This window comes from Kryptolebias marmoratus, linkage group LG15, assembly GCF_001649575.2.
Source record: "Kryptolebias marmoratus isolate JLee-2015 linkage group LG15, ASM164957v2, whole genome shotgun sequence".
In the NCBI taxonomy this organism is placed as follows: Eukaryota; Metazoa; Chordata; class Actinopteri; order Cyprinodontiformes; family Rivulidae; genus Kryptolebias; species Kryptolebias marmoratus.
The window spans coordinates 27,636,863-27,663,166 of NC_051444.1; the positions used below are offsets into that span (position 1 = coordinate 27,636,863).

General features: G+C 40.9%; 2 protein-coding genes across 4 annotated transcripts; one reads left to right on the forward strand and one right to left on the reverse strand.

Moving 5' to 3' along the window:
* The first annotated feature begins 1,158 nt into the window (after nucleotides 1–1,158).
* On the forward strand, nucleotides 1,159–7,300 carry csrp3 (cysteine and glycine-rich protein 3 (cardiac LIM protein)). 2 transcript variants are annotated; one of them, XM_037979678.1, is made up of 7 exons: nucleotides 1,159–1,288; nucleotides 2,637–2,771; nucleotides 4,048–4,219; nucleotides 4,809–4,938; nucleotides 5,461–5,601; nucleotides 6,364–6,457; nucleotides 6,576–7,300. In XM_037979678.1, the coding sequence occupies exons 2-7, from the start codon at nucleotides 2,660–2,662 to the stop codon at nucleotides 6,647–6,649; spliced, it is 723 nt and encodes a 240-aa protein (XP_037835606.1). In that variant the 5' UTR covers nucleotides 1,159–1,288; nucleotides 2,637–2,659; the 3' UTR covers nucleotides 6,650–7,300. The 2 variants fall into 2 exon arrangements, with proteins under 2 accessions (XP_037835606.1, XP_017282224.1); XM_017426735.3 differs by lacking the exon at nucleotides 5,461–5,601 and having other exon boundaries at nucleotides 1,160–1,288.
* Nucleotides 7,301–8,332: 1,032 nt separating this feature from the next.
* On the reverse strand, nucleotides 8,333–24,785 carry zdhhc13 (zinc finger DHHC-type palmitoyltransferase 13). 2 transcript variants are annotated; one of them, XM_017426710.3, is made up of 17 exons: nucleotides 24,651–24,785; nucleotides 22,129–22,355; nucleotides 18,738–18,860; nucleotides 17,815–17,892; nucleotides 16,998–17,142; nucleotides 16,857–16,921; nucleotides 16,488–16,650; nucleotides 15,502–15,627; nucleotides 15,284–15,417; nucleotides 15,074–15,174; nucleotides 13,500–13,633; nucleotides 13,359–13,421; nucleotides 13,192–13,285; nucleotides 11,688–11,771; nucleotides 11,449–11,606; nucleotides 10,988–11,085; nucleotides 8,333–8,976 (listed from the first exon to the last, which is right to left on the reverse strand). In XM_017426710.3, exons 1-17 carry the CDS (start codon nucleotides 24,672–24,674, stop codon nucleotides 8,838–8,840), a joined length of 1,956 nt encoding a protein of 651 aa, XP_017282199.1. In that variant the 5' UTR covers nucleotides 24,675–24,785; the 3' UTR covers nucleotides 8,333–8,837. The 2 variants fall into 2 exon arrangements, with proteins under 2 accessions (XP_017282199.1, XP_017282200.1); XM_017426711.3 differs by having other exon boundaries at nucleotides 13,509–13,633; nucleotides 24,651–24,784.
* Between the last annotated feature and the right edge of the window lie 1,519 nt (nucleotides 24,786–26,304).

The following is a 26,304-nucleotide window of genomic DNA, read 5'->3' on the forward strand; positions in this document are numbered from 1 at the left end:
TGCTAGTTATGCCGCTAAACTCTGACCTTTGAATCATTCAGACACAAAAGGCTCCCCGACTCAGAGGTACCAGTAACGCATCAATACATGATGGAAAAAGCAAAGAGCCTCGTTTAAATACGATCTTTAGGCACTTTGTTACCAGAGGCCTGTCGCAGAGACGCGTTTTTTTCGTGTTTCTTTAGCTGCATCTATGAAAAGGGTCAAATTTGATGAACAGAAAATAGCGTCTTAGCTCCAACAAGGCGATTCCCAAAGAGCTGACATATAGACGCGTCTCTCAGGTCCTGTATCAGGACTTTGTTTGAAGTTTTCACATAAAGACGTGACCTTCAGGTACCATCAGTTGTAGATGCTTCTTAAGGCCTTCTTTTCTTTTATCCTTTCCTAAACTGGTGGAAAGACACTGCACAATATGCTGAGATTTACCCGGTCTTTCAGCTCATAGGGCTAATAAAAGGGAGCAGAAGAAGAGAGACGAAATTGACCTTCTCTGTCTCCACCTGGCGACTCTGTTCACATCTGGGAATTATTTTACTAGCTCAATCTTCATCGCTCGCCGAGACCGTCTGAAGTGAACTGGTCAATGTTCGAATGTAAACAAACGACTCGGAATTGTTGGCAACAAAACATGACTGATCATTTATTACAAATTATTTAGTGAACTTGGTAGTGAATGATCCATATTTATTGGTTGTTTTTTTAATCATAGATGATACACAAATACAAAAGTTTCAAATCAAAAACACTGGAAAAGCCCTTATATTGACAGCTATTATGGCTTTAAATAATGTATAAGAACATGTCAAAAATGGCTTTTTCTTCTATCTGACTAAATTGTTTTAAATTGTGTTTATTTTTATACACAAACAAACCTTAAAATAGCATCAGAAGTGAAAAAAAAACAAAAAAAATCAGCTCTGGTCTTTTCTTAGCAGCGACCCTGAGGCCAAGCTTTAAATCCGTCCCACCTGTTGTGAAGATCTGTACACTTCTCCACATTCTTATTCATCCTTTTGTTTGCGATTGTTTTAATCCTCAGACTCGCAGCGTAGCTAATATTACCCTCCTGTGAGACAGTTGTCCGAGCTCTGAGTCCAGAACAAATGTCTGAGTGCCTGATGCTCAGGGCCTGATAACGAGTCAGAGGGGGATCTGCTCTGTCACAAGTTATTTTAAGAGGAGGAGGCGTCACCAGTGGACCCTGGTGATGGTGAGATGGAGAGTATTTAACTGTCTGGAGTGTTAGCTGCCACATTAGGAGTCAAATCCAGGCTCAGACTCAAAGGTAGGAACCCATCTTTCAACTACACATCAGAGAGGCTGATCATTTATTTCGTGTCTCTTTAGCAGATCATTTGCTTTTATCTGTGTGAACACGAACAGTTTCTTGTGACTCATGTTAAAACATATTTTAACATGAGTCAGTCGTGTCTGGTGGCTTTTGTTTTCTAAATGTCAGATACCTGTTTTGTGAGGTGATAGGCAACTTGTGATACAAGTGGAGACTGAAATGTCAGACAGAAAGCCAGGTCTGAGTCCTCAGGCTTTTAGCAAAACCTGACACCTAGGGAAGGTTAGAACGGCGTCTGCTGAGTCCAAATTAGACGGGAACAAACAGAAATGTGAAGGGGAAGAATTAGTTTCACCGCAAATGTGGGTTTTAACTTGAAAACTGATGATAAAAGCGAAAAAATATATTAAAATAAACAAATTTGGGGGTCTAATTCTAAAAGACATTCATGTTTTACATATAAAAAAAATGAAAACTGAATTAATGAACAGAAGCAAACAATTTTTTCTTTTCAGATAAAAAAGAGTGAATTTATTATCTTTTGGAGATGACTATATCTTAATTTATCTGTAAAATAAAGACATTTTTTTAAAAATCTATGAAAGTTGCTCAAAAGCAGGAGCGCAACCAAGACGTTCACCAGCCAGTGACCAGATGGGGGCCACTGATAATCTTGGGGTGAATGACTCTTCAGCTACTACCGCACCAGATTTTAGCTCAGTATCTGGAACTTGCCATTTTGGGTTGGCTAAGGTCGACCAGCTGTGGCGGCCATCTTAAATCAAGGTTGACTCCAAACCGAAATAAAAACCAGTCGTGTTGTTTGTGAGATAATTTGCTAAATGTCGTAAATCCCTCGGCAGTTGGTGACTAAGCCAACCTGTCTAACATTACAGGAAAAACAGCAAGAAAAACCATTAAACCTCACTGAATTCTCAATGTTTGCAACCAAGTGACCAGAAACCAGTACAGCGGCATTTTGTGCAGCAAGTTTTTTGAAAATCATAGCTTGTTTTTGTGTACACGGCTCGCAAAAACTGGATTATTTTGTTGCCCACATTGTACCCACTCACTTCGTCCCTGCCTTGGCAGCCGGCCTCACATTTGCGATTACGCTTTAATTCTTAATCGCTATTGGTGTAGTTTTTAAAACTGGACATGTTTTCTGTCTAAGGAGGGCTCCTCCGCGGGGCCCCTGGCTCCTACTTGGTGGCTCCGCTGTTCTAAATGTGTATAAAAAAATCATATAACAAGTGTTTAGTGCCACTTTCTTTTGCAACAGAGTGAGCTTACCGTGACGATGTTTGATCGAGTATTAAATGAATAATCTGTTCATTTTCAGTCTTGTGGATCTTCGTCTCCAAGATGCCAAACTGGGGTGGAGGAACAAAGTGTGCGGCGTGTGAGAAGACGGTGTACCACGCAGAGGAGATCCAGTGTAACGGCAGGAGTTTCCACAAGCCCTGCTTCATCTGCAGTGAGCAGTCTGGTTCCTTCTTCTACTAACTGCTCCTGCAAGAACCTTGGCTTGTTTTACTTGTTAACGTGTTGCTTTTTTCCTCCTCCCAACCTACTTTTTTATGTTGAGTCTTCCCTTTTCATAGTTTTCACTCCGTACAGCCAGCTGACTCAACTGATTCATCCTTATGTGACTTTTCTGCTTTTCTTTACCTTTTTTTATTCCCTCTTCATACAATGGCCACTCCTGTGGACACCAAACACATACAGTGGATCATTTTATGTCTAAAATTCATGAGGAAATTAAAGCCTGAGTGCCAGAAGTGGTGCCCAAGGATCTCCGTTTGGTCCTTGAAGTCCTTTATTAAAGTCAAAAAAAGTCAAATTAAGTGCATGAAAACCAGCATTTTATTGGTAAATCTGAAAACAAAGTCTAAATTAAAGATTTTGGGCATTTAAATCTAAAGCTAATGGGTTCAAACAGACCTGAAGTTTTATTATTAGGTTAGTAAAGTCATTGTTCCAGTGTTGCAGAACCAGTCTAAAACAATGCTTAAAAAAATTGAACAAATTTATAGAAATAAGTGTTGCATCTTTAACGTTGTGCTGGGGTCTTATGTCACAGCTGTCAGTAACAAAACTATTTCAGATGGAGAGTCGGTGTGAGACGCTTTTGTAAACTTTGCTACAAATGTTTTTAAAAATCCCTGAAAGCATCACTCATTATTCAGGGGCTGCATAGAAGATTCAACGCAGAGTTTAACTAAAATGTGCCGACACTTTGGAAATTAAATCTCACCCACTCCTAATCTGACAGGCCGCTCACTGAGTTTAAAACGCCTCGACATCAGTTGTCTTTCTGCTGGAATGCAGCCTGTAAGATCTGCCACCTTCGGCTCTATAATCCAGACTTTCACAGCTACTCTGGAATCAAACAGCGGCCCACTCCTTCTCCGTGAATCTCAAACACTCTGCAGCGCTTTGGAGTCGTCGGGACTCGTCCTTTGTTCCACTTCAAGCTCTGAAAGGCCTCCATGATAAACTCATCCCACCTGCTAAGTGTTCATCTTCTCTCCAGCATTCACTTCACACTCCTGTCCTCTCCTACAAATAGCAACACCAAGACATCTGACTTTGTGTGCTGCCACCGTTGACTGATAAAACCAGCCACTGGAGCCGGGAGCTTTATTTAACTCCCATTCCTCCAACGTGACTGTCCCCCCTGTCTGGAAACGGGGAAATCGTTTTCACCCAGACTCACGTTCCTTTTCTTTTTCTTTTTAACTTTCTCGCAGTGAGCTGCAGAAAAGGGCTCGACAGCACCACGGTGGCAGCACACGAGTCTGAGATCTACTGCAAGTCGTGTTATGGCAAGAAGTACGGGCCAAAGGGCTACGGATATGGACAAGGAGCTGGAGCTCTGAGCTCTGACCCTCCTGGACAGGATGCAGAGCTGCAGCCACAAGAGTAAGCATTAAACTAGGAGAAATGATGGCCGAAGCATATCTCTATCACCTACTACCACACCAAAATGCACCTCAATATATGTAAAACTGACTGAGCAGTAACCTTTTTTTTGTGTGTTTGGCAAAGCAGCTGAGTTTTAAACCTAACTCATAGGATTACTGTCAGCTACTATCACACTAAATTGTAGCTCAACATCTCTAAAACCGACTGAGCTATGGCCATTTTTGCACTTGCCGAAGCAGCTGTGGTTGCCATCTTAAATCAAGTGGGCCAGAAAAACAAATCCATCTCAAAGGGACCAGCAATGATTCCTTTCTGAGGGTTTCATTATTAAAATCTGTCCAGTGGTTCATGGGGTGATTCAAAGAGAGCCAAGTTTTATGTTTGTTAAGATATATTTACTTATTTTATTTGCTTCCTATACATTTCTATGGCAGGCCCCCAAAAAGTGACCAGGCCTGAGTTTTAATCACAGGGTCCTTGTATTCAGATCTCTATACAGAGCAACATATGAGTAGATTTTATGTTTAGAAACTATCTGAAATCCCCACCTCCTAAATCTCCAAATTGAAACTAGTTTTTTTTCCAGGTCCAAAGCTCGACCGACCTCTTCAAACGCCAACGCTGGGAAGTTTTCCCAGAAGTTCGGCGGGTCTGACCGCTGCCCTCGCTGCTCCAAAGCCGTCTACGCAGCAGAGAAGGTGATGGGAGCGGGGAAGGTAGGGACCGTCCTCCATTCCTTCAAAATAAAACCCTTACCTCCCCCGACTGAGAGCGTGAATCCAGACCTGCTCACTCTCAGTAATCTGTCTTTAAACATGCTTTGCAACTGTGCACAAATAAGAAAACGTGGACTGGGAAGGCACATGCAGACATTAGGACAGAATACTGCAAAATTAAGGATCGTTAAACAGAACCAATCAGCCACACGGGATCAGAGAAACAGACTTTTGGACCAAGCAGCTGATTTTCACCTTAAAAACAACAAAAAAAGATTGATCAATTGAAGAAAAAAAAAGCTTAAATGCATATTTCATAATAATCCATAGGTTATATAAACTGTTTAATGATCTGTGAGGCGGAGGTTTTGTCATTATTTGAGGATCTTGTTTATTAGATTTTTTATGTGATCCTTGTGTTCAGTCTGTTCCTTGTTTTCATGTTATATATTGTATAGTTTTGCTACTAGTGTCCTCTATGTTCTCAATTCCTTGTGTTCCCTGTGCGCCACCTGCCCTCAGTCAGCCTGCCACGCCCATCTGCACCTGTCCCTAGTTTGTAATCCCTCACCTGTTTCCGCTTCCTCGTCATCAGCCTCTACATTCAGTCCCCAGTTGTTTCCTCTCCGCTGGGTCCTCGTCGCGGCTCCTCTCGAGCTGCAGGTTAGGAAGTTTTAGTTTGCTGCCACGTCAGCCTTTTTGTTTTGTTCTTATTTTATTAATAAACCAGATTTTCCTTTGAGCTCCTCGTGTCTGCCTGCATTCTGGGCTCCAATGGATGCTAAAACAAAACCTGATAAGTTTACTCCTTGTGAAATTGTTTGTTTGCTGGGCGACTCGTCGTGTTCGCCACATGATCAAGATCAAAATGTATAAATGCATGTAGATTGTTGCATCTGTAATAGAAGACAAAACAGATGCTGCTTTAAAGTAAAGCGGAGATCAAATGTTGAATCACTTGATTAGACCAGGGGTTTCCAATCCTGGTCCTCGAGGGCCACCATCCTGCACGTTTTACTTGTTTCCCTGCTCCAACACACCTGATTCAGTGGTTAAATCACCTCTACTTGTTCTGCAGAAGCCTGTTAATCACCCATTGATTCAAATCAGGTGTGTTTGAGCAGAGGAACAAGGAAAACATGCAGGATGGTGGCCCTCGAGGACCAGGATTGGACACCCCTGGACTAGGTGCTCTTTGATAATAGACTCTTTAATGAAAGTTAGAGTAACACCAAACACTTCAAATGTTACAAAACACCTGGTCATGAAGTCAAACTAAGTTGTTTAAAAGCATTACTGTCATGAACTGACATTATTATAATCAGTTCACCTTAATTAGATCTTTGATGCCTTTATGTTTTGACCTTTTGATGGTGAAATTAAGGTCCAGACTAGACTCTTATATGTGTGTGTGTGTGTGTTTAGGCCTGGCATAAAACCTGCTTCCGCTGTGCTCTGTGTGGTAAAAGCCTGGAGTCGACCACAGTGACCGACAAGGATGGAGAGCTTTACTGTAAAGGTATGCTTCTTCAGCAGGAGTAACGGTTCATCTGAGTCAGACCACAGCGCTACAACACACTAACAGCTCAATATGAATATGAATTTGCTCATTTCTATTTTTTTCTTCTCCTCCTCAGTTTGCTACGCCAAAAACTTTGGCCCAAAAGGATTCGGGCTGGGAAATGCCGCCATGTTGGAGGAACGGGAGTGAGCGCGTCTGGCGGAGGTTCAGACCTCCCAGCTCACCCTGGAGGATGTCTTTCCCCCTGTCCTCCTGTCTACCAGGGGGGAAAAAAATTGTCCAATCACGATTTCTTTTTCAAATCCCCCAGTCTTTGTACGGTACCACAGCTCCACCCTTTCAGATCTGGTATCATTGAGAAGGCTGCAGGATCACATCCTGGTCAGGGTGGAGTTTACATGTTCTCCCTGTGCTCACGTGGTTTCCTCCCACAGATCAAAAACGTGAATTTTAGATTAATTGGTAAATCTAAATTGTCCCTAGGTGTGAGTGAGAGTGTGAATGGTTGTTTGTCTCGTTTGTCTCTATGTGTCCCTGCGATGGACTTGCCACCTGTCCAGGGTGTCCCCCACCTCTCACACAGAGGCTGCTGGAGATAGACACCAGCTGCCCACAACCCAGATTGGAGAAGGGGGTAAAAGAAAATGGATGGATGGATGAAAAGCCCTAAATATCCTCTAGACAGCAAAAGGAGTTATTTCAGTAGTATCCAGTGGGTGGGAGATATTCAGGAACAGTCAGGACAAGAATCCTTTGCATTAATGTTTTAAAGTGACTATAACTTGAAAACCAGGGGGAAATGTGTGCAGCACTAAATAAAATCATTTTGTTACATCCAAATGTATTTGTTTATTTTACAGAAGTCGCCATGTTTTTTTTTGTTTTTTTTTAAGACCCAAAAAACTTGAGCCTTTGACAAAATCATGGGAACATGTAGCTTATGGATCCTGGAAGGGAATGTGTATCACCCGCCGCCTTTTCACGACAGTTTTAGACTAAGATCATCTTGTGATGAGGAGGGACGGAGTTATTTTGGAAGTTCTCTACAGTCTCAGATGTGCTAACATTCAGGGCGTGTGTCAGGAATCACACCAGGTTTAGTTTCAACGTCTGCAAAGCTTGTGTTGGCTAATGCTGATTAACTGTGGTGGCCATCTTGAATAAGGGGAACTCAAATCCTATCTGGTGTTTAATGCGATATTTTGCTAACGCACACAACTGATTTTAATAGTTAATGGCAAAGTTTTACAAACAGGCCTTTGACCATCAGACAGTGCTTGACGTATGTGTTGGGATTTATTCTCAGGTGCCACGACCCAAAACTTAGCTCAGTATCTAGAAAACCGGATGAGTTTTTGCATTTAAATTCACTTAGCTGTGGCAACCATCTTGAATTAGGGCGACTCCAAAAGGTAATCGGTTGTAGCTGTATATCCACTGATTACTCTGAGTTTTATTAAAACCCGGCCACTGGTTCACAAATTAACACTCCAAACAAACAAATGTTGCTTTTAGTCTATGGCGGGTGGGAAACATTCGAAACAATGTAAGTTTTAATAAACTTTACCCTGAAACCCTGCATAAAATTATATTAGTTGCTTTAAAAAGGCAGCTGTTCACTCTTCAGCTTATTAAACTTAATATTTTGTCATCAATAATCCTGTGCAAAGAGCCACAAACGGCAGAAGTTTTTTTTCCCCCCGAATTAATAATTGTGGGCCGCCATGCTGAGCCAGAGATGAGATTTTGCAAATAAATGGTTTTTCTATCAGATATATTTTTTACAGATAACTGAGACTAATTTACAGACATAAGACTGATGTAACTGATTACCATGAGGCCAAAAAGAAGTGAGTTTTGAACAGAAGCAGGTAAAAAGACAGGCACACGGTTGCTTTATTGAAGTATTATAGTGGTCATTTGTTATTAAACACATGCAGCTTTTACAAAAGGCATAAAACCAAACTGTTTACATACAAAGATTCTTTTTGTTTGCCTCAAACCACGTAATAAAAATAGGATTGACGTGTTCATAAAAAACAGCACAAAACGTCCATAACAATTTAGGCCTTTAAAAGGATATTTTTGTCCCTTTATCAAATCCGAACCTCAGATTCTGTTGACTTTAATTGGTCAAGTATAAGGCAGCGGCAGTTCGTATGAAGATCTGCTGAATTCAACAATATTTACACGCGCTTTGCAGTTTTGCCAACTTCTTAGCACTGTGGTTTGTCCTTACAAAAAGCCAACGGATGGAAAAACAAAACAAAACAAACAAACAAAAAAACCCCATAAATAAATACATTCTGTGCTTTTTTTGGTCCAGAACCAAGAGTCTGAGTCTGAGCCTGAGTGGGGGGAGGTGGCGGAGGAGAGGTCAGACCACGTTGATTTGATCAAACAGGTACTGGTCCCGCTGGGGCTGGAACTGCTCTGACCAGTCCACCACGCTCGGTTTGATGAGGCCACAGCAGCGCAGGTGGAAAAACGAGACCAGGTTCTGCACCACGCCCGCGCTGCGAACAGACGAGTGGGAAGAAACGCCATCAGGCGGAGAAACGTTACTGCAGTGTTGGGGGTTTTTTTTTTGCACACAACTGACAAAAACTAACAGATATTGTGTTTTAGTCGTGCTTTTTGATTTGACAGCCTGAGCGACTGTTTGTTGTGTTTGGATCCATGTAAGAATTAAAGCAATAGTTCAGATCTTGGGAAGTTCTGGACCTGTTGTAGACAGGTTTTTGACTGTGCTCAGTTTGGAGAAATTGAGTTTGATTCTGACTGGACTGACAAGCTAATGGCTAGTCAGGAGCGCGATGAAGACCAAGGTGGGCCGTCATCCACTTCCTCCTTAAAAAACGCAAGTCTCAAAAATGTCAAAGCAGCCTGTATGAGTTTATTTCTTTACAGACCTTTACATCCACATCAGTTTTTTCGGTAAAATAACCCAATATTTCTGCTTAAGGTGTCTGCACCAGGAGTGCTACAGCTAGCTGCTGCTACTTCCATGAATTAATGTGTGCTGGAAAAATGACAGGAATGTAACGGTTTATAAAACAGCTGGAGCCATTTTGAGACAGAAGTGATCCACTTTGGTCTTGACTCAGCTCAGACTAGCCGTTAGCTCGTCAATCCAATCAAAATTAAACTGTTTCTCCGAACTGAGGTCGTTCAAAGAGAGATCTACAGCCAGCGGGACATTCCTGTTCATAACCTTTCCACACGAGCCCACTTCAAAACACCTGAACTTTTTCTTGTTTGGAACAGCAGAGTGAGAAATAAATCACAGCTAACCTGAGATATTTATTACTCCAAAGCAAAACGCTCCCCGTGAATTAATTTTAAAATGCTAATATGTAAAATAATGAATACCCCTGACAATAAATACTGAAATTTGCAGCAAAAATATCCAATAAATCAGGGTTTCAGCACGTTTCAGTCATTTTAAGACCCTTTAAAGACAGTTATGATTCAAATTTAAGACCTTCATGAAGTAAAAAAAAAAAAAAAAACATCATTGTAGTAACTTTCTTTTTGCCTTATATTCAAACTCCTTCCCAATCAAATGAATCCCTGCAACAAATCAGTTTCAGAGCAGCTGATTCTTTAGAGGGGAAGGCTGAACGACTGGAAATAAATGTCTTCCCACGGGGCGGCTGCATGACGGGACTTTTACTTTTGTTACAGAGTAAAACCATCTGAAATACTCAGACAGAACTGCATACAGAATAAATGAATGAAGGCTGACAGCATTAAACAACAAACAAACAAATACTGATGGAAAAAGCAACGCATGAACGAACGTACAAATTTGGGAGTTCACTGAATGTATTTTAAAGACCTAAAATAGAAATTCTGGACATATTTAGGACTTACAATAAATCTTACATGTCAGACTTTTTATAACCCTACAGAAACCCTGTAATTAAAAGCCGAGCTTTCCTTGAAGGAGTCTGAGTCACCCAGAGTTTTAGACGGAGCTGATCTGATGCTGAGAAATGATGGAGTTGTTGCTGCTTTGGTCAAACCCTGAAACTGACATTCTGGTGCAATCTCACGCTGGAATATGTTGGATGATCTCTGAGCTAACACCACACCACATCTGAGGTAAGTCTCCACTTTTGTGGTTGCTAAGATCACCTTGAATCAGACGGACTCCAGTCTTTCTATAAGTTTCAATAAAATCTGTTCATTGATTCACGAGATATTTTGCTAATGGAACAGACAAACACAACACACCCAGGCAAAAACACTATCACTCCACATCATAAACCTATAAAATACAGTGAAAACTTCAGCTATATCAGCATATTAAATAATTAACATAATAAAAACATTAATCATTGCATGTGGATGTTAAAGAGAGTGTAGATGCCTTTTTAGGATGTCCAATCAGGATGCAGAACATCCAAAATTATCTGTCAGTTTCTCAATATCAGGAGGTTTTCGCCCCTAAAGATGTTGTTTTGGGCCTCAGGTTGTGGTTAGCGGCTGGTCTCTTCAGTAAAACAACAGAAATGAACTCACTTGAAGGGGTTCTGTCTCATGGACATGGGTTGTCTTAGTTTCTTCGGCTGAAGGATCAGAGTTGATCGCTCCGCTGTGGTTAATCCCAGGAATGCAATCTGCTCCAACACAAAGACAAAAAAAACCTCATAAAAATAAGAAACAACGCCTCTAAAATGCTCGAAAGCAGCAGATAAGAAAACCAGATAAACTGACTTGACAGGTTTGACTCGTCTCAGCCTTAGCAAACCAAACTATTAATTAACGCTTTTCAAACTACCTGCAGATAAATGTAAATATTTCCCTAACCCTAACCCTGATTTTACAGCTTTTTTCTCTTATAAACACAAATATCAAACCATTATAATCTCCATAAAACAAACTCATCATGAATCTCTGCTAACTACATGTTGTCACTACGGTTTTAGAGGTTTAGAGTTTTAGAAAGCTTGAAGAAACCGATGAAGCAGTCGATCCGTCACCTGGTAGAGCTGCACCAGCAGGACCAGGGAGGACCAGCAGGTGTGATAAAACGACAGCACGAAGACGCTGAGCACCCAGGGCGAGCAGCTGACCAGGGCTGTGACCACGCCCCACACACCCTGCTCCTCGTAGTGAAACGTGCAGTGATTGGACCAGTCTGAAAACACACACGCAGAACATACAGAACCGCCAAAGAACCGTGGAGATTCTGAGCTTTTGTTGCTTCTTAATCACTCACACATGATGCAACCGTAGAGCATCCAGGAGCCGATCAGAAACAGGGAGAGCAGGAAGAGGACGAAGAAGTGATGGTTCCTCGCACCTGAAGGAGGGAAAAAGGGTTCAGCTTTACAATAAGGGAAATTTATTAAGCTAATAAAGTGTCATTTTCTACTTTTTGTGTATTTTTACAAGTTTTTGACATAATTCCTGCTGCATTAAAGCATCTCTGTGGGTCTGAAAATAAACAAATCTAATATTTAACAGCTGCTACGCTGCCTTGCTTTATAACACCGTCTTGGAGTTGGCTGAGAACTGAAAGTACAAACTGCTGCAGTTTTGCTAAAGAAATCTGTTGATAGTAGCTGAATAAACAACTCCAGCTGCTGATGATGTCCACATCTGGACTGCAGGCTTCATTTGCATTTTTCGCTGGTAAGAGCCAGGATGTTCTCGCATACTTCTTTTTTTTTTCTTTTAAGTGAGTAAACATGGACTCATCTGATCAAAGCCATGTCTGAAACTCAGTGGAGTTACAAACCGGTTTGCTGTTTCCATTTCTGTTCATGACATTAGAGACCGACCTAAAGACCTGAATTCTTGACAAGTTTTTAAAATAATTTAAATATTTTTGTGAGCAAACCAATGATTTTCTATCAGAGTTTTGGCAGAAAGAGGTGAAACACGACTTACTGTAGTTTAGAAAGGCTAAAGCCAGCATCTCAGTGGGCTGTGAATCCTGATAAACGACAGATTTCTCCAAAATGTCTCGAAACATTTGCGGTGGTTCTCAACTTCCTTGTGCGCGTTTCAAAGGCCCGAAGCCTTGTGGCTTGAATTTTGAACATGTTCAAAACATTTGGGCGACAGGTTTTCTTTTAAAATAGTTGCACAGTTGTTGTAGATGTCTTTTAGCTTCCATGAATTCTGGAGAGCTCCAGCTGTATTTTGACTCGTGCACAGAGGTCCCCTGACAGAAAACATCTACAGCCCTGAATGTCCAGGTCTAAAAGCAACATTAATATTGATTAAAAAATGGGTCCAAATCTGTTTGAAAGTGTACTCCAGCAGATTAAATCATGAACTTGAGGGCGGATGACAGGGTGGGGTGAGTGGAGAGGAAATCGTGTGCTTGGCCTAGAATAGTTTTGCAAGCTGCACACTGAACAACAGGCTGTGATTTTCAAAAACTGACTTAGGCAAAATGCAGCCGAGCTGGAAAAAAAAAGGGCCTATTTTCTCACAATTTGAAGCCAGCAACAGTTGCAGCCCAATGAGACGCTACCTTAAAAGGTTGAAGGATGCCCCTTTTATCACCAATTAATCTGCTGATTGTTGAACCACTGAGTGTAATGGTTTCTATTTTCTAAATTAAAAGGCTGCTCAGTAAAGACTCCTTTTTTCGTACTTTTATCGTCTCAAACCGATTTAAAGCTTTGAAATGTTCTGAATATAAACACGTTATTTTACAGTGTTTCGTGATATTGAATCCTCTTAAAGTGACAGCTTCTCGTCAGTCATACCGATGCAGGTGTTGGTCCAGACGGAGTGGTGGTCCTGCTTGGCCACGCAAGCGTCGCAGCTGAAGCAGTGAACTGCTCTTATCGGTTTCCTCACCTGCGAACGGGAAAGTGGCATTAGGTAATGCAGGTTGTTGACAGCTGCGTGCAATAAAAAAAAGTCGCCTCACCATACAGGATGTGCAAAATACTCTGGGGTCCAGACAGCCGGCCTCAGCCAACACCACCACGTTCTGAAACCACAACAGTCAAGACATTCTTACCTCGGAAAACACGGGAGAAAAGATTAACTGCTCTGAGAGTTTTTACACCTTTCCCACCATTTTCTTCTTTTCTTCGGTGATCCTGATGAGACCCGGGTCTGTCCTGCAAGTGCGAAGGTAGTAGTAGAGGAGGGCGGTGGCGTTCAGCGTGAACAGCACCTGAACTGTGGTGCTCGACAGATGTGGGGCTTGAGTTAAGAAGCTTTCAGCTCAGTACTGAAACATCACCCGCTTCACAAAACATCAACTTTTAGGCGTGTTTAGTGGCTATAAAACACAAAGACCAATTTAATGCCGTGCTCAGGTTTTCTCCCAGTTAAAAACAATAAAGGAAGGAAGTGTTTTCACTGAAAACACTTCAGCTGAAAGTCCAGGCAAAGACATCCCTATCACCGCCGGACACCTCATGGGTCAAGGATGATGCCTATTGATTTCAAGCTCACAGGGTCAAAGGTCAAGGTCACAGGTGACCCCTTTGTTACCTCCGCCGAGGTTATGTTTTCAGTCGTGTTTGTTTGTTTGTCCGTCTTTTAGCTTTATTACATAAAAACTAATAATAAACAGATCTGGATGAAATTGTCAGGAAATGTTGGAGTTGCCACAAAAAAATCCAGTTATTTTTTTTATCCTCACTACGGCCTTGGTGGAGGTTTGTGCTCTCTGAGTGCTTCTAGTTATATACAGACATCCATATCTAAATTTGAAAAAACAAACAAACATATCAGCTTTTAAATGAAAACACTCATTATTTTAAATGAGCAAAACGATTAAAACATGTAACTAATAACGGATATTTTTTTGTAGCCAACCAGAAATAGACACCACCAGAACAACTAAGCAGCTCACTGGAAGAGAAAAGTGATTTTAAACTTTATCTGCAGACGTAAACTCAACTGAGCTGCGTTTTACCGGATATACAGGAGACTGAACAGGAAAAACAAATGATCTGAAGCTAGCTACGGTCAAAGCCTAAAACAAGCATTTAAAAAGGAAAGTGCAGCTAAACCTTGGTCAGGTCTTGATGCAGTTATTGCAAGTCAAGGATTTGATGCTAAATATTATTCATTTAAATCCATTTCAGGTCGATCTGGTCCTTTACTTTTGCTGGTGTTTCATCAAACTTGATGCCATTTTCCAAGTTGTGCAACAGTTCTTGATTAAAGCTGAAATGCTAATCTTTTTTGATCTTTTAACGTTAAACCATTTTTTTCCGGTTGACATTGAATTTAGTTTAAGAGGGGACTGTAAATTAAAAGTTAATTTACATCCAGAACACTGAATGCAAAAATAACAACCATTTAATCAGAAATATGACAAATCTGTTTTCTTTGATTAAAGCTAAAAATAAGACTTTTTGTTGTTGTTGCTGGTTTGTCTTAAACAGATTATGATACTTTCTGGTTAAATTACAGCCTTGTTTCGTAGCTTCCCTGAGCTCGGATCCATTGTCTTTGCTTTAATGTGTCTCTGAGTCGACTCATTAACTCATTCTGATGGAGTAAGATCAGTAATATTGTTTACATTTAAAAAAACAATAAAGAAACACACCCTGACTTGTAAAACAAATATCAAAAACATTGCATTGTAAATGTTTTTAGGAGTCCAAAACAAAAAAAGGATATCTGGCAGAAACCAGAGACACCAGGTGAAGAGCATCCAGAAGACTGAGGCCATGAGAGCTGAAGCTGGCAGGAGAGACTGAAAGTCCGCCGTCGGGAAGTTCCTGTTTCGTACAAACAATGCTCAGTAAAGGAAAAGAACCGACAGTGAACACTGAGCGCATTCGCATGGAAATCTATCAAAAGCAGAGCTGAAGAGAAACGGGTTCTCACCTCGAGGCTAAATTGATCCCACCTATAACACAGGCCAACAGGATGCCTTTGAGTAACCAGGACTCCGAGTTCATATCAACTATCGCTCCGATACAGCCATACAGAACGGTGCAGAACAAGAACTGCACAAAAACCTGGGCAAAACAGAAGGAATGGATCTTTTACACTTTCCATCCAGGTTTAAACCCTGCGACGTTCTGTTCTCGCTCTGATTGTACCTTGTATCTGTTGACGAAGCGCAGACAGCGGGAGCTGGAGCGAATGCGCTCCTGTTTGACGTGGCTGAGCATGTGGACGAGCAGCGGGCTGTGCACCTGGTGAGCCAGGTCGATCGGCGTGTGACCCTGAGGCCCAAACACACACACACACACAATAAAACATACTGAAAGAAAACCGAAGAATTCTCATTTATTTCAAAACTTAAACTAAATGAACATTGTGATCTTAGACTCATTTTAAAGCTCAGCTGAATGAAGTGAAGCAGAAGAGGAGTCTTTAAAGCTGCTGTCATCCTCCATGAGAGTCGGCTCTCAGTCACAGGGTTGATTCATTTTTGTTCGTGTAGCAGCTTCATCAGCCCGGGCCGAACTTTATCTCACAGAGGTCTGCGCCAAATGTTATGTGACTGGTCAAGTTGTTGTGGGTGTGTTTATTTGGAAAAGCCGGTGAGTTTTAATGGAGGCATTTTGCTTCTGCTGCTCCGCTGAGAAGCAGCTGGAGGCTGTTAGAAAATACAAACGCCTCGGCCGGGCAGCGTAGGGACGCGTTCCCTTCGTTCGCTCATTATTGCGCACCGTCAAACTTGTATATGCCAAACGGAGTGTACCATCTCAGTCCGTTTGATAAACATGTCTGGTGAGGGAAGCAAAAATCTGTACAAGGACAGGAGAGTTGAGAAGCTGATGGGCTGCAGGAGGAGGGAGGAGCTTCCCGGGAGTTTTGACGATGAAAGGAAACGAACAACGTGACCGCCAACCAACTTCTTGACTTCTTATGGAGTATGACAGAGCTTTAATGGTCAATATGTTACATTAAGGTAGACTTCAAGCCACCACTGTAACTAAAAAAGGGAATTTTCCTGAAAAAGAGTCAAATGGATTCAGCGTGGACACGTTATATTCACACTAACTCGTTTCTCTATCACAGTGAGACAACAGACTGAAACCTACACCTTTAATATCTGTGTGAATCTTGTAAAACTCACGTTGATGTTCTCAGCGTCCACGCTGGCTCCTGCTTCCAACAGGATGTGGGCGGCATCCACGTTTCCTGCAAGCACTGCGCAATGCAGCGGCGTGTTCCTGTTCACTTTGTCCACAGAACTCACAGAGGCGTTGTTCTTGATCAGAAAGTTCGTGGGCTCGGGCCTGCGACAGAAACAACATGGAAGTTCTCTTCAACTTTCAAAATCAAACACCAAGAAGTCAAAGTGAAATTCATATGACAATAATCAAGACTTTCGTATTTAGAGACATTCAAACTTAACTTTTATATAAGTCCTTAAAGCTTTCGGTGAATGGCAAGAAAAACAACGGGAACATATTTTATGACTCTGCACAGCTGTGACTCTTACCCAATAATCTTCTGAGCTGCCAGCATCAAAGGGGTCTGACCGTTACAGTCAGGCACATCAACTTCCTAAAATGAAGAACAATAAACAAAATTCAGCTGAAGAAGAAGAATATGTCAAACGGTGATGCGTATGAAGTCTGACCTCTCCTTTAGCCATGAGATAAGCTGCTATGGCCATGTGTTGGAAGAGGATGGCGAGGTGGAGGGCACGGTAACCCTCACCGTCTGCGATGGAGGGGTCCGCTCCGTATCTCATCAACTGGATCACCATCGGGAGGTGGCCTTGCCTGATCGGTGATTCACAAAGACAAACAAAAAAGGCCGACTTGATCTGAAAGCTCATGGAGAACACAACCGAGCAGCCTCTCTTAGTGTGCTCTTCAGGTGAACTTGCTTGGACGGCCTGTTGGCGGTGGTTTTGAATGTCCTCCACTTGTAGACTGTTTTCTGGACAGAGGGTGGCTGATTTCAAATTGGTCTGAGATCTTTTTAAATCCCTTACCAGACTCCCTAACTGCTACAGCCTTCTTCCCGATGGCCTCAGGCAGCTCTCTTTATCTCACCGTGGTGTTCACTCTCACTTCTGCAGCACACCAAACCTAATGTCTGACGTTTAAAGAGGGCAACCGTGCTTCAAAATGCTGAGTATCGTTGTTCTAATGAGGGGCACCTGATGGGACACAACTGTGTGGTTTCAGCCTTTTCAAGCTTGATTAAATGTTGTCCGTATTTATTTCCTACTAAAAACTGCCCTTCTTTAAAATGACATTTTATAGAAAGTTTTAAAAAGTCTTTTCTTCAGATTAAGTTGATTCAATCTGTCTGTTTTTGTTTTTACTTGACTGTAGTTTCTTATTATTTAAAACTAATAAAGTGTTTCATTTTCACAGCTGACTGACGATGTGACTATATGTGAACCAGAAGGTAATAAATAAATAAATAACCAAACCCAGTCCCACCTTATGGCCCAGTGAAGTGGAGTAGAGTTGAGGTCTCCTCCCAGCTGGTCAATGATCGCCCCTTTGAAAAGATAATACCTGAGAGGAATAAAAAAAAAATGAGATAACCATCTTTCAAACAGCAGCTCAAAGCAGTTTGTGTTTACGTCTTTCAGCTCAATTTTGTGACCCTCCGCCAAAGGAAGTTGTGTCCGTTGGTTGGTTTGTCTGTCTGTCTGTCAGCAAAGATCAGATAAAAACTACTGGATTAAATCCTGGTGCTGATCCAGATTATGATCTGAATTGCACTATTTATTAACCCTGCTGTGGCCAAGGCGGAGGTTCGCGCCCTCTGAGTGCCTCTAGTTTGTGAATGTTTTAAAAAGATTTAAAGTGGAAATCAGGCTCCTAATGGCCAATAATCATATAAGACAGGGTTCGAGACCTCTTATATTAACTTTGAAAAAAATCTGCGCCTTTTTATGTTCTTTTTGCTCAGGTTGAACAATATCACTGTTATTTTGGAGGGGAAAAAAAGTTCACTGCAGCTAGACAAACCAGTATTTGCTGGTTTTCCTTGCACAGATTAAGTTTTACTATTATTGCTCAAAAAAGGTGACTGCACGTGACTTCTTTTTGAACCAATAAAAGACAAGCTGATGAAGCAGTCTAGTGTATTTTTTAATTGTTCTAGCAAAGTGAAAATTCTGTTTTATTGTTCATTATTTTTTAAATGGATCAATCCGGGAACAAATTGACATAAAACTAGTTTTATAAATTGATTTATTAGTGAAAATAACATCTTCACTGCAAATTGTTTTAGTTGCTTTCAATTAAAGTTGAACTTGACCTGTTTTGAAATAGTCCAAATAAAACAGAAAGGCCTAGACATTAAACATGCGCACGATATGATGTTCTGTGAAACAGACATCAGGATCTCTTACTTGACCAGCTCGGAGCGGTTGTTGATGGCCGCCCAGTGAAGAAGAGTGACGTTCTCCTTGTCCAGCTGCCTGACGTCATATCCTGCTTCCACCAGCTCCTTGCAGCGCTCCAGGATCCCGAACCTGAGAAGATCGCACACAGAAAAAAAGCAGAAACTCAGCAGGCTCGTTAGATAGATAGAAAAGCAGAAATAAATCTAAAAGGTGAACTAAATAAGACTGAATCCAGTGAACCCAAAGCAGGCTGCCAACTGTGCACTGAACGAGTAAAGCAGGTTCTTTTCAGAAAACAATTTGTTTCCTTTCTACTACCACTCTCAGAATTCTTTTCTTTTTTTCCTCTCCTTACAAGAAAGGTGACCTTTGCTCTGCTGCACCTCCCCTTCACCGAGCAGAAAAAGCAGCCGACACCAATAATCTGAAACTACTCCCAAAACAACACACTGACAGGAACATTCAGCCTTTAAGCCTGAAAACTAGGATTCTATTAGGATTATCAAAGGCTTTACTGGATTAAAATGTAAAACCCTGCTCTCTGCTTGTTGATTAAACACACATGTCTAAAGGCCTTATTATTTGTAGAGCTTTTTGTGTGAAAAACGAGAAGGTTCAAATTTTATTTCCTCAGCTTCAGAGTTGGCAAATCACTGCGCGAGCACAGCATCAAGTCTGTTCTGTTTTAAATAAACATGCGGCAGAGACTCTTCCTCTCAGCACGGAGCTGCAGAGGCGCAGGCCGCAGGGGAAGCTGCCCGGCGTGAGCGACGTGCCGCGTGGTCCTAGTGCCCGACACGACAACACCGTGACTCGGTGGACAATCGCCGTCGTTATCAAAACGAGAATCAGTTGTCTTGCTGTAGCAGCACGCCTGAGTCGTGTGCGTGTTACAACTGCACTAATAAACACAAAAAAAAAGTGTCTGGAATATTCTTCCATAAGTAAGTCACCCAACAATATACAATTTTTGAGAAAATTCATTAAATTTATTAAGAAAAACTGCCTTCAAAATGTATTAGCTTATGGTAAATCTACTTTGTTCACACTGATACTTTCTGGCTTTGCTTTTAATACAAGAAGTGTATAATGTGGTTGTCTTAATGACCAAAAATGATGTTACATGTCTAAGAAATAATTTGGATATAGAATTAAAATGCACATATCCTGATTTCCCTGAAGCTTTAGCTCCTTCCAATCTGGATCCTTATTGTGTTGTTTTTTTGTTGTCAAGTATTGTTCCTATATTTTCTAAAGACAGGATGTAGCAGGCCTGTATGTTGACAATCCAGATTCTCCTAACTTCAGCTTCTCTGCTGACTTCTGGCTCTCCTCTCCTTTGTTCCGCTTTCATCGGGTTTATTTCATGGAGCCAACATGATTTTATACAAGTGGGTTGAATTTTAGGAAGATCTACTGTATAACTGAAGACCTGCGTCATTTCAAAGACAGCATGTCTTCTCATTGATGCACATGTGGTTGTTGACGTTGCTCCCGTTTTGGCGGCGGTTTTGGATCCTCCACAACGTCACAAATTCTGATTAGACAACAGAAAGGGAGAGCTCCCTCTCTGCTTTTAAACTCTACGGCTGCCACATAAACAATTTAAAGTGGCGGAGACATTATCGGAGACAACTTCACCAGACAAAATTGTGAGACGGGCTTTTTTTCTACTTGCGAGACAGATTTTAATTCAATGGAACGGAAAGTTGCATGGTGGCTTAACTACATGGCAGTGATCTTATACTGCAGTCTTCAAAACAACAAAACTCTACTCTTTCTTCAAAAATAAACCAAGAATCTCTAAACTGTCTCCAGGGTGTCAGTCTGTGACAAACATTTTAAAAAGACACCGTCCAGATTGTCAAATGGTATTTTTCTGAGAAAACGGTGCTGAAATTTAGAAAACTAACAGTTTTAGTCTCATCCTCACTGAAAGTAGTAATTAAAAAACTGCAGCTGCACACCAAAATTGCAAATAAATAACATAAGTAAAGTCTTTAAAGACAATTCATTCTTAAGTAACACCGATAATGACAATGCTTTACTGAACCAACATCACCTTGAGTTTTATTTAAAGCAATAGTTCAGATCTTTTGATGTGGGGTGCTATAGAAAGGTTAGAAACAATTAACATCTGACTTGTTTCAGATAGCTCTTTGAATGACCTCACTTTGGAGAGTTTAATTCGGAAATGTAATGTCTCAAAGCAGATTTCTGTCATTTTAACACAACTTCAAATTCAGTGATTCGGGCCATTTTGGACACTTTTAGACTGCAATCAGTTTTTCATTACAGGGTTATTTGTGTAAATTTCTATAATTATTTGCAAGCACAAATAGAAAAGCGGCAGCATTACCAGTTTCAGCAGGAGTAATATAATATATTTCTGCTGGAGTAAGTGAGTAACGGCAGCAGTGTAAACAAGCAAAACACAAATGCTGTTTGCACGGCGGCATCCTCATTAGAGTAAAGTCTTAATTAAGCATTAGAAGATTGCTGCACATGCAAATGTAGCCATTGTTCTTATGCTTTTTAAATGTTTCCTCTGAGCTAAAAACATACATGTATCAGTGAGGTTTGCCAGTTCTCACTCAGCAGTGAGTACGTTTGTCTGCATTGTGGTTCTACGGGTGCAATCAGATCATGCAAAGAGGTGCAGGCGGTCCTGAAGCTGCCAAAGAAAAGCAACTACAAAACCAAACGTCCACAGCTGACAGATCCCTTACTGCAGAGGTCCCCAACCCCCGGGCCACGGACCGGTACCGGTCCGTGGGTCATCTGGTACCGGGCCGCACAGAAAGAATATTTAACTTACAGTATTTCTGTTCATTTTTTTCGGAGTCTGAGCAACATTTATTTTGAAAACTGACCGGATTCTCTCCCCTACATCCGTCTATAACTCCCTCTTGATGTGTGTCAAAATGCTTATCTAGGTTACGTGATACGTTACCGCTAAAAACAAACCCCAAAGCAGCAAAATGAGTAAAAAACAAACGTCTCTGGAAGCCCTAGATGGGACCGTCTGGTTACTGAGAAACAGACACAGGGCTCCACTGATTCAGAGTTATGGTGAGTTGGATTCTTTGTGCACTTTATATTTGTGGTGTCTCTTATTTTAAAGTTTAAACATCGCCACATTGACCAGAGAACATCAGCGGGAGGACAGGGTGTTATTCATGTTGGTAACACAACACCAGGACGCAGCTAACAAAGCTGCGAGGACACAATGGATTTACGTTTATTATGTTTTAAAAAATACCCCTGTTTTCATGACGGTCATATCATTTTATTTTGTTGTATTTATCCGCCACACCTTTAAAGGCCGGTCCGTGAAAATACTGTCTGATAATGAACCGGTCCCTGGAGCTAAAAAGGTTGGGGACCGCTGCCTTACTGTGTTGCTTTCACGATGTCCCAGCTGCTGCTGTCATCCATGTGCGACCGCTTCTTGGGCTGCTGACTGATGTCCATCGTCTGATCCACGCCTTTCCCCAGCTGTCCGTAAGCGGGCATGTACAGGTTGGTCATCCCGCCGAAGGCCGCCGCTCTCGGCCCGTGGCTGTGAGAGTGGCCCGCGTGCCCGTGGTGACAGCTGTCGTGCATGTGGCCGTGGCCGTGGCCCTGCAGCACAAACGAAAAAGGAAAAACAACACCAATGTGATCTAAGATGCTCGACGTGAAAATGACACGGACTCTGTGCAGAGAGGAATTGAAGTTGTAAACCCCCCCCCCCCCCACAAAAAAAAAAACACATTAAACATTGACAGAGCAAGTGTTTCATTTTGCTCAAACAAACTTTTCCTAAACTTTCACAAGTTCTCCCCTTTTCCCTGGCAAACCTAGTGCTCTCTGGAAGATTAACTGTAAGTCGGACCACTTCGCCTTCAGAACAACGAGCCGGAAAACGTGACTCATGTGTTCAAGCTGTAAAGTTTAACAATATGTGAATACGAGGTAAGATAACTGGAGTCTGACAGCTGGCAGAGATTAGGTCAAACAGGTCCTCCTGTAAGAGCTAACACTTTGGAGAAGTTTTAGGGTAGTCCTGTTGGGCGTTTCTTACTTTTGCACAACTGGTGAACGGAGACACCCATACACTGAGAAGAGCCAAAAAAAACATTAATAAATGAAAACAGATGGTGCTGTATTTAAATCAATTGATTGACAAAAAGGAAAGAGGAAGTTCCCTCTATTTATAGCCCATGTATCAAACTCAAGGCCCGCGGGCCAGATCCGGCCCTTGTTAGCGTTTCATCTGCTCCTCCCCCTTAAATAATGTTCAGTTTGATCAGATGAGGCCCTCCAGTTTGTGACAGATTGAGTTTCTATCGCTTCTCATTTTGCTTCAAAAGCTGAGCCTATTTAGTCTTCTCGTGACAGTGACTTTGAAGCCAAGTACATGAAGTTTTAATTTCTCAGTAATCTTTGATTTTGACATGGAAAGGACAACGGAGAACGTCAACTGGGACCGATCAAACTCCTGTTGATAAACTTGCAGCCAAGAAACGATGTCAAAATAATGTGCATCAGAGTAACAAGGACTCTGCTTTTGCTAGATTTTCTCCTTGTTTGAAAGTTAAAAGTTAGTACTTGTATGCTTAGATTTTTATTATTGGGTTTTTTAGATGTTTTAATGGATTATGATAAAATGCATTACTAAGAAAAATAATTTAAAAGCTAATGATACAGAGTACGGCATAAGAAATGAATTGTAATAATGTCTCTTTTTAGGTTTTATCTATTCTTCATTGTTCATTAAAGCATTTTTATCTAAATGCTATATAATTTGTCACTAGGAGAAGGTAGTTTGCAGTTCTATATGAATAATTTGGCATATTATATTAAAATATCAAGATTAATTTATGTAGTTTTCCAATAAATATTGATCGAGATTGGCCATAGACTAGAACAAAGATTTAAATTTTGCCCCGTGTCACTAATTTTAACACCACTGATTTATAGTAAGAGATGACCCATTAAAGACTTCATCTTATAAATAAAATATTCCTTTTTTTGTACTTCCAGACTAATAAACCGAATGAACTGGTTTTCTTACTAATGTTTAAACTCTTCAATAGTTCTTGTTTTGGAAACTTCGATGGACAAAACGCAGAGTCAAAATGTAGATAGGTATATTATTATTAAACACAGTTCAGATTAAATAAAGATGCTATATAAGACAACATTACAACATATTAAGGGGCTATTTAACAACACAATAAAACTGTTACAAACTGGTTGGGTTAATTTTACAAACACTGAAGAGAAAATGTATGTATTTGTCTTGACAGGGATGAATTAATGGGTTAATTTGATCAGTTTTAGGACGAATCCCACCTTATTAATGTCACAGCACATGTTAAATCTGAAGGGCTCACATATGGAGACATATGGGAAAGGTTTAAACGCTGTCTGGATGTAATAAATGTATGTAGATTAAATAAACCTCAGCAGATGTAGTTACAAAAGGATTTCACTGACAATAAGTGATGTTACCCGGCATAAACATGTTATAAGATGTTTGTTCAGCAGCCGGAGAAATTAAAAACCGAAACGTGGACATCTCTGGGGGGTTTTTAAACAAGGAAATAAGCTAAACGTGCCAGCTGAGGTTTGATTAGCCGGCTAGCTAGTTTTGTTTATTCTCAGGTAACTACATCCAGGTTAACTGAATCCAACGAAGCTAAAGGACTAGTTGTCAGTCGTTTCATTTCTAATTAATCTGCACAGGTTGTTCCGCGTCATGGCAACTTACCGCGGGTTAAAGCCGAGCAGCGGCTTAGCTCGTCAAAGCTAGCAAAGGCGCTAAAATAAACCACCGACAGAGCGAAAGACGCGAGGCGGGTTTCATGCCCAAGAACCAGAAAATTACAGCGAAACGAATAAAAAGCAGCTAATGAAGGTAAAGCCACCTACGTTTCCGTCCTCATTCCAGTCCATCTTGATGTGGAAGAACGACGCGAAAGTTTCTGCAGCTGGACGACATGTTCAACTTCCTCCTACGGCTTTTCAGAGTAAAAGCCCGACTTCCTGCTACGGCCTGGAAAAGAGCTGAAACAGTTGTGTAGAGGTTTTTGTTTTTCAGTTTCTTTTGGTCCCTGATTGATGCTGCTGCCCTAAAAGAAAACTGTTCTCTTAACCACAGTCTTGTAGAAAGATCACAACATATTGCTGATAACTGACTGGCACATTTGCTTGAATTTTATGCACTATTTAAGTTAATGTGTAACAATATTCTAAACATATTTTCAGGCATTTCAGACAGTCAGGTAAACAACAGAACAAGAAACAGAACCAATGTCCCTATAATATGTTGTTTGAATTAAGCACAAAATGACAAAACAAAGGTCTTAGATTGTCTGCAACTGAGGAAAAAGAAGCTTCTTATGGCATTTGGAAATGTGACTTATTAAACTGCCTCTTGGGTGATATTTATTTTTAATAAATACAATTTGTGAAAGTTTTGTTTTTGATAACCTGGCTTTAGTCTAAGTCGTTGTTTTTTTTTTTATTCCATATTGTCTTTGATTTTATTTTTCAATGTCAGTGCTAGTCAGACTATTTGAAAACCTTTCCTTTTATTTTGAAGGGAAGAGACTGAAACAGGAAAGTGTGACCTACCGCTTCCTACTTCCTGAAAGTGCAGCAACGACTTTCACTGAGATGTTGTTTCACTCCCACCTACAGGCCCTTCCAGCTGCTGCCTGGTACATTACATTAGTTAGAAAATAAATCAATATAAGAATGGTATGAGAAGATAGATATATGAAGACTCATATTTGCTTTAATTCAAATTGAATGTGTTGGATCATTTATAAAGATAAAAAAGTTAACTTATTTGGACACGTGATGGTTTGGTGTTAGAGAAAAATACATTTTAACACTTAATCAAAAAGAACAAATCAAACGACACAAACCTCAATCCTGAGACAGACTAAAAGTGCTGCTTGTTCAGCTGAGACTTTAAACACCCAGTGGACGAAAACCTAAGGCAAATCTCTGCAGTACGTAGTTTTTGAGTTGAAGTGACCTGAACACAAAACATAAAGATTTGTAGAAACACGCATATATATATATTTAAAAAAACTATTGGGCCTCAAAAAATCAGAACACAATCGATTAAAGACGTGTATGATTCAGAGGATAAGAGGCTAACAAAACCTGTCGCCGGTGACAGTTTTATTTCAACGTTGTTTTTTTTTAACTACCGTAAAGCTTGAATAAGTTGCGCAAACTTAAAATTCCGACGGTTCCTGAAAGCAGCGGCTGTGCGCCTCTCGGTGGTACTCGGGTTATTACGGTAAACTTCGCTGCAGCAGCCCGGGGAAAGACGAGGGTTAGCTGGCGGGTTTCGGCTCGGCTCTTTTGTTTAATCCTTCAAATCGCTTTAGAGACTATTTTATTTTGGAAAAATGTTCTGTTTGGCCTTACAGGAAACTGTACAGTATCTGATTCTTGTTATGGCCACATTTTAAATACATAAGTGTAAATTCAGAGGTCACTAAACCACGAATTACTGAATTCAAACAGTACATTCAATCTGTTCAGTGTTCAGAAAACTAGAAAGCAA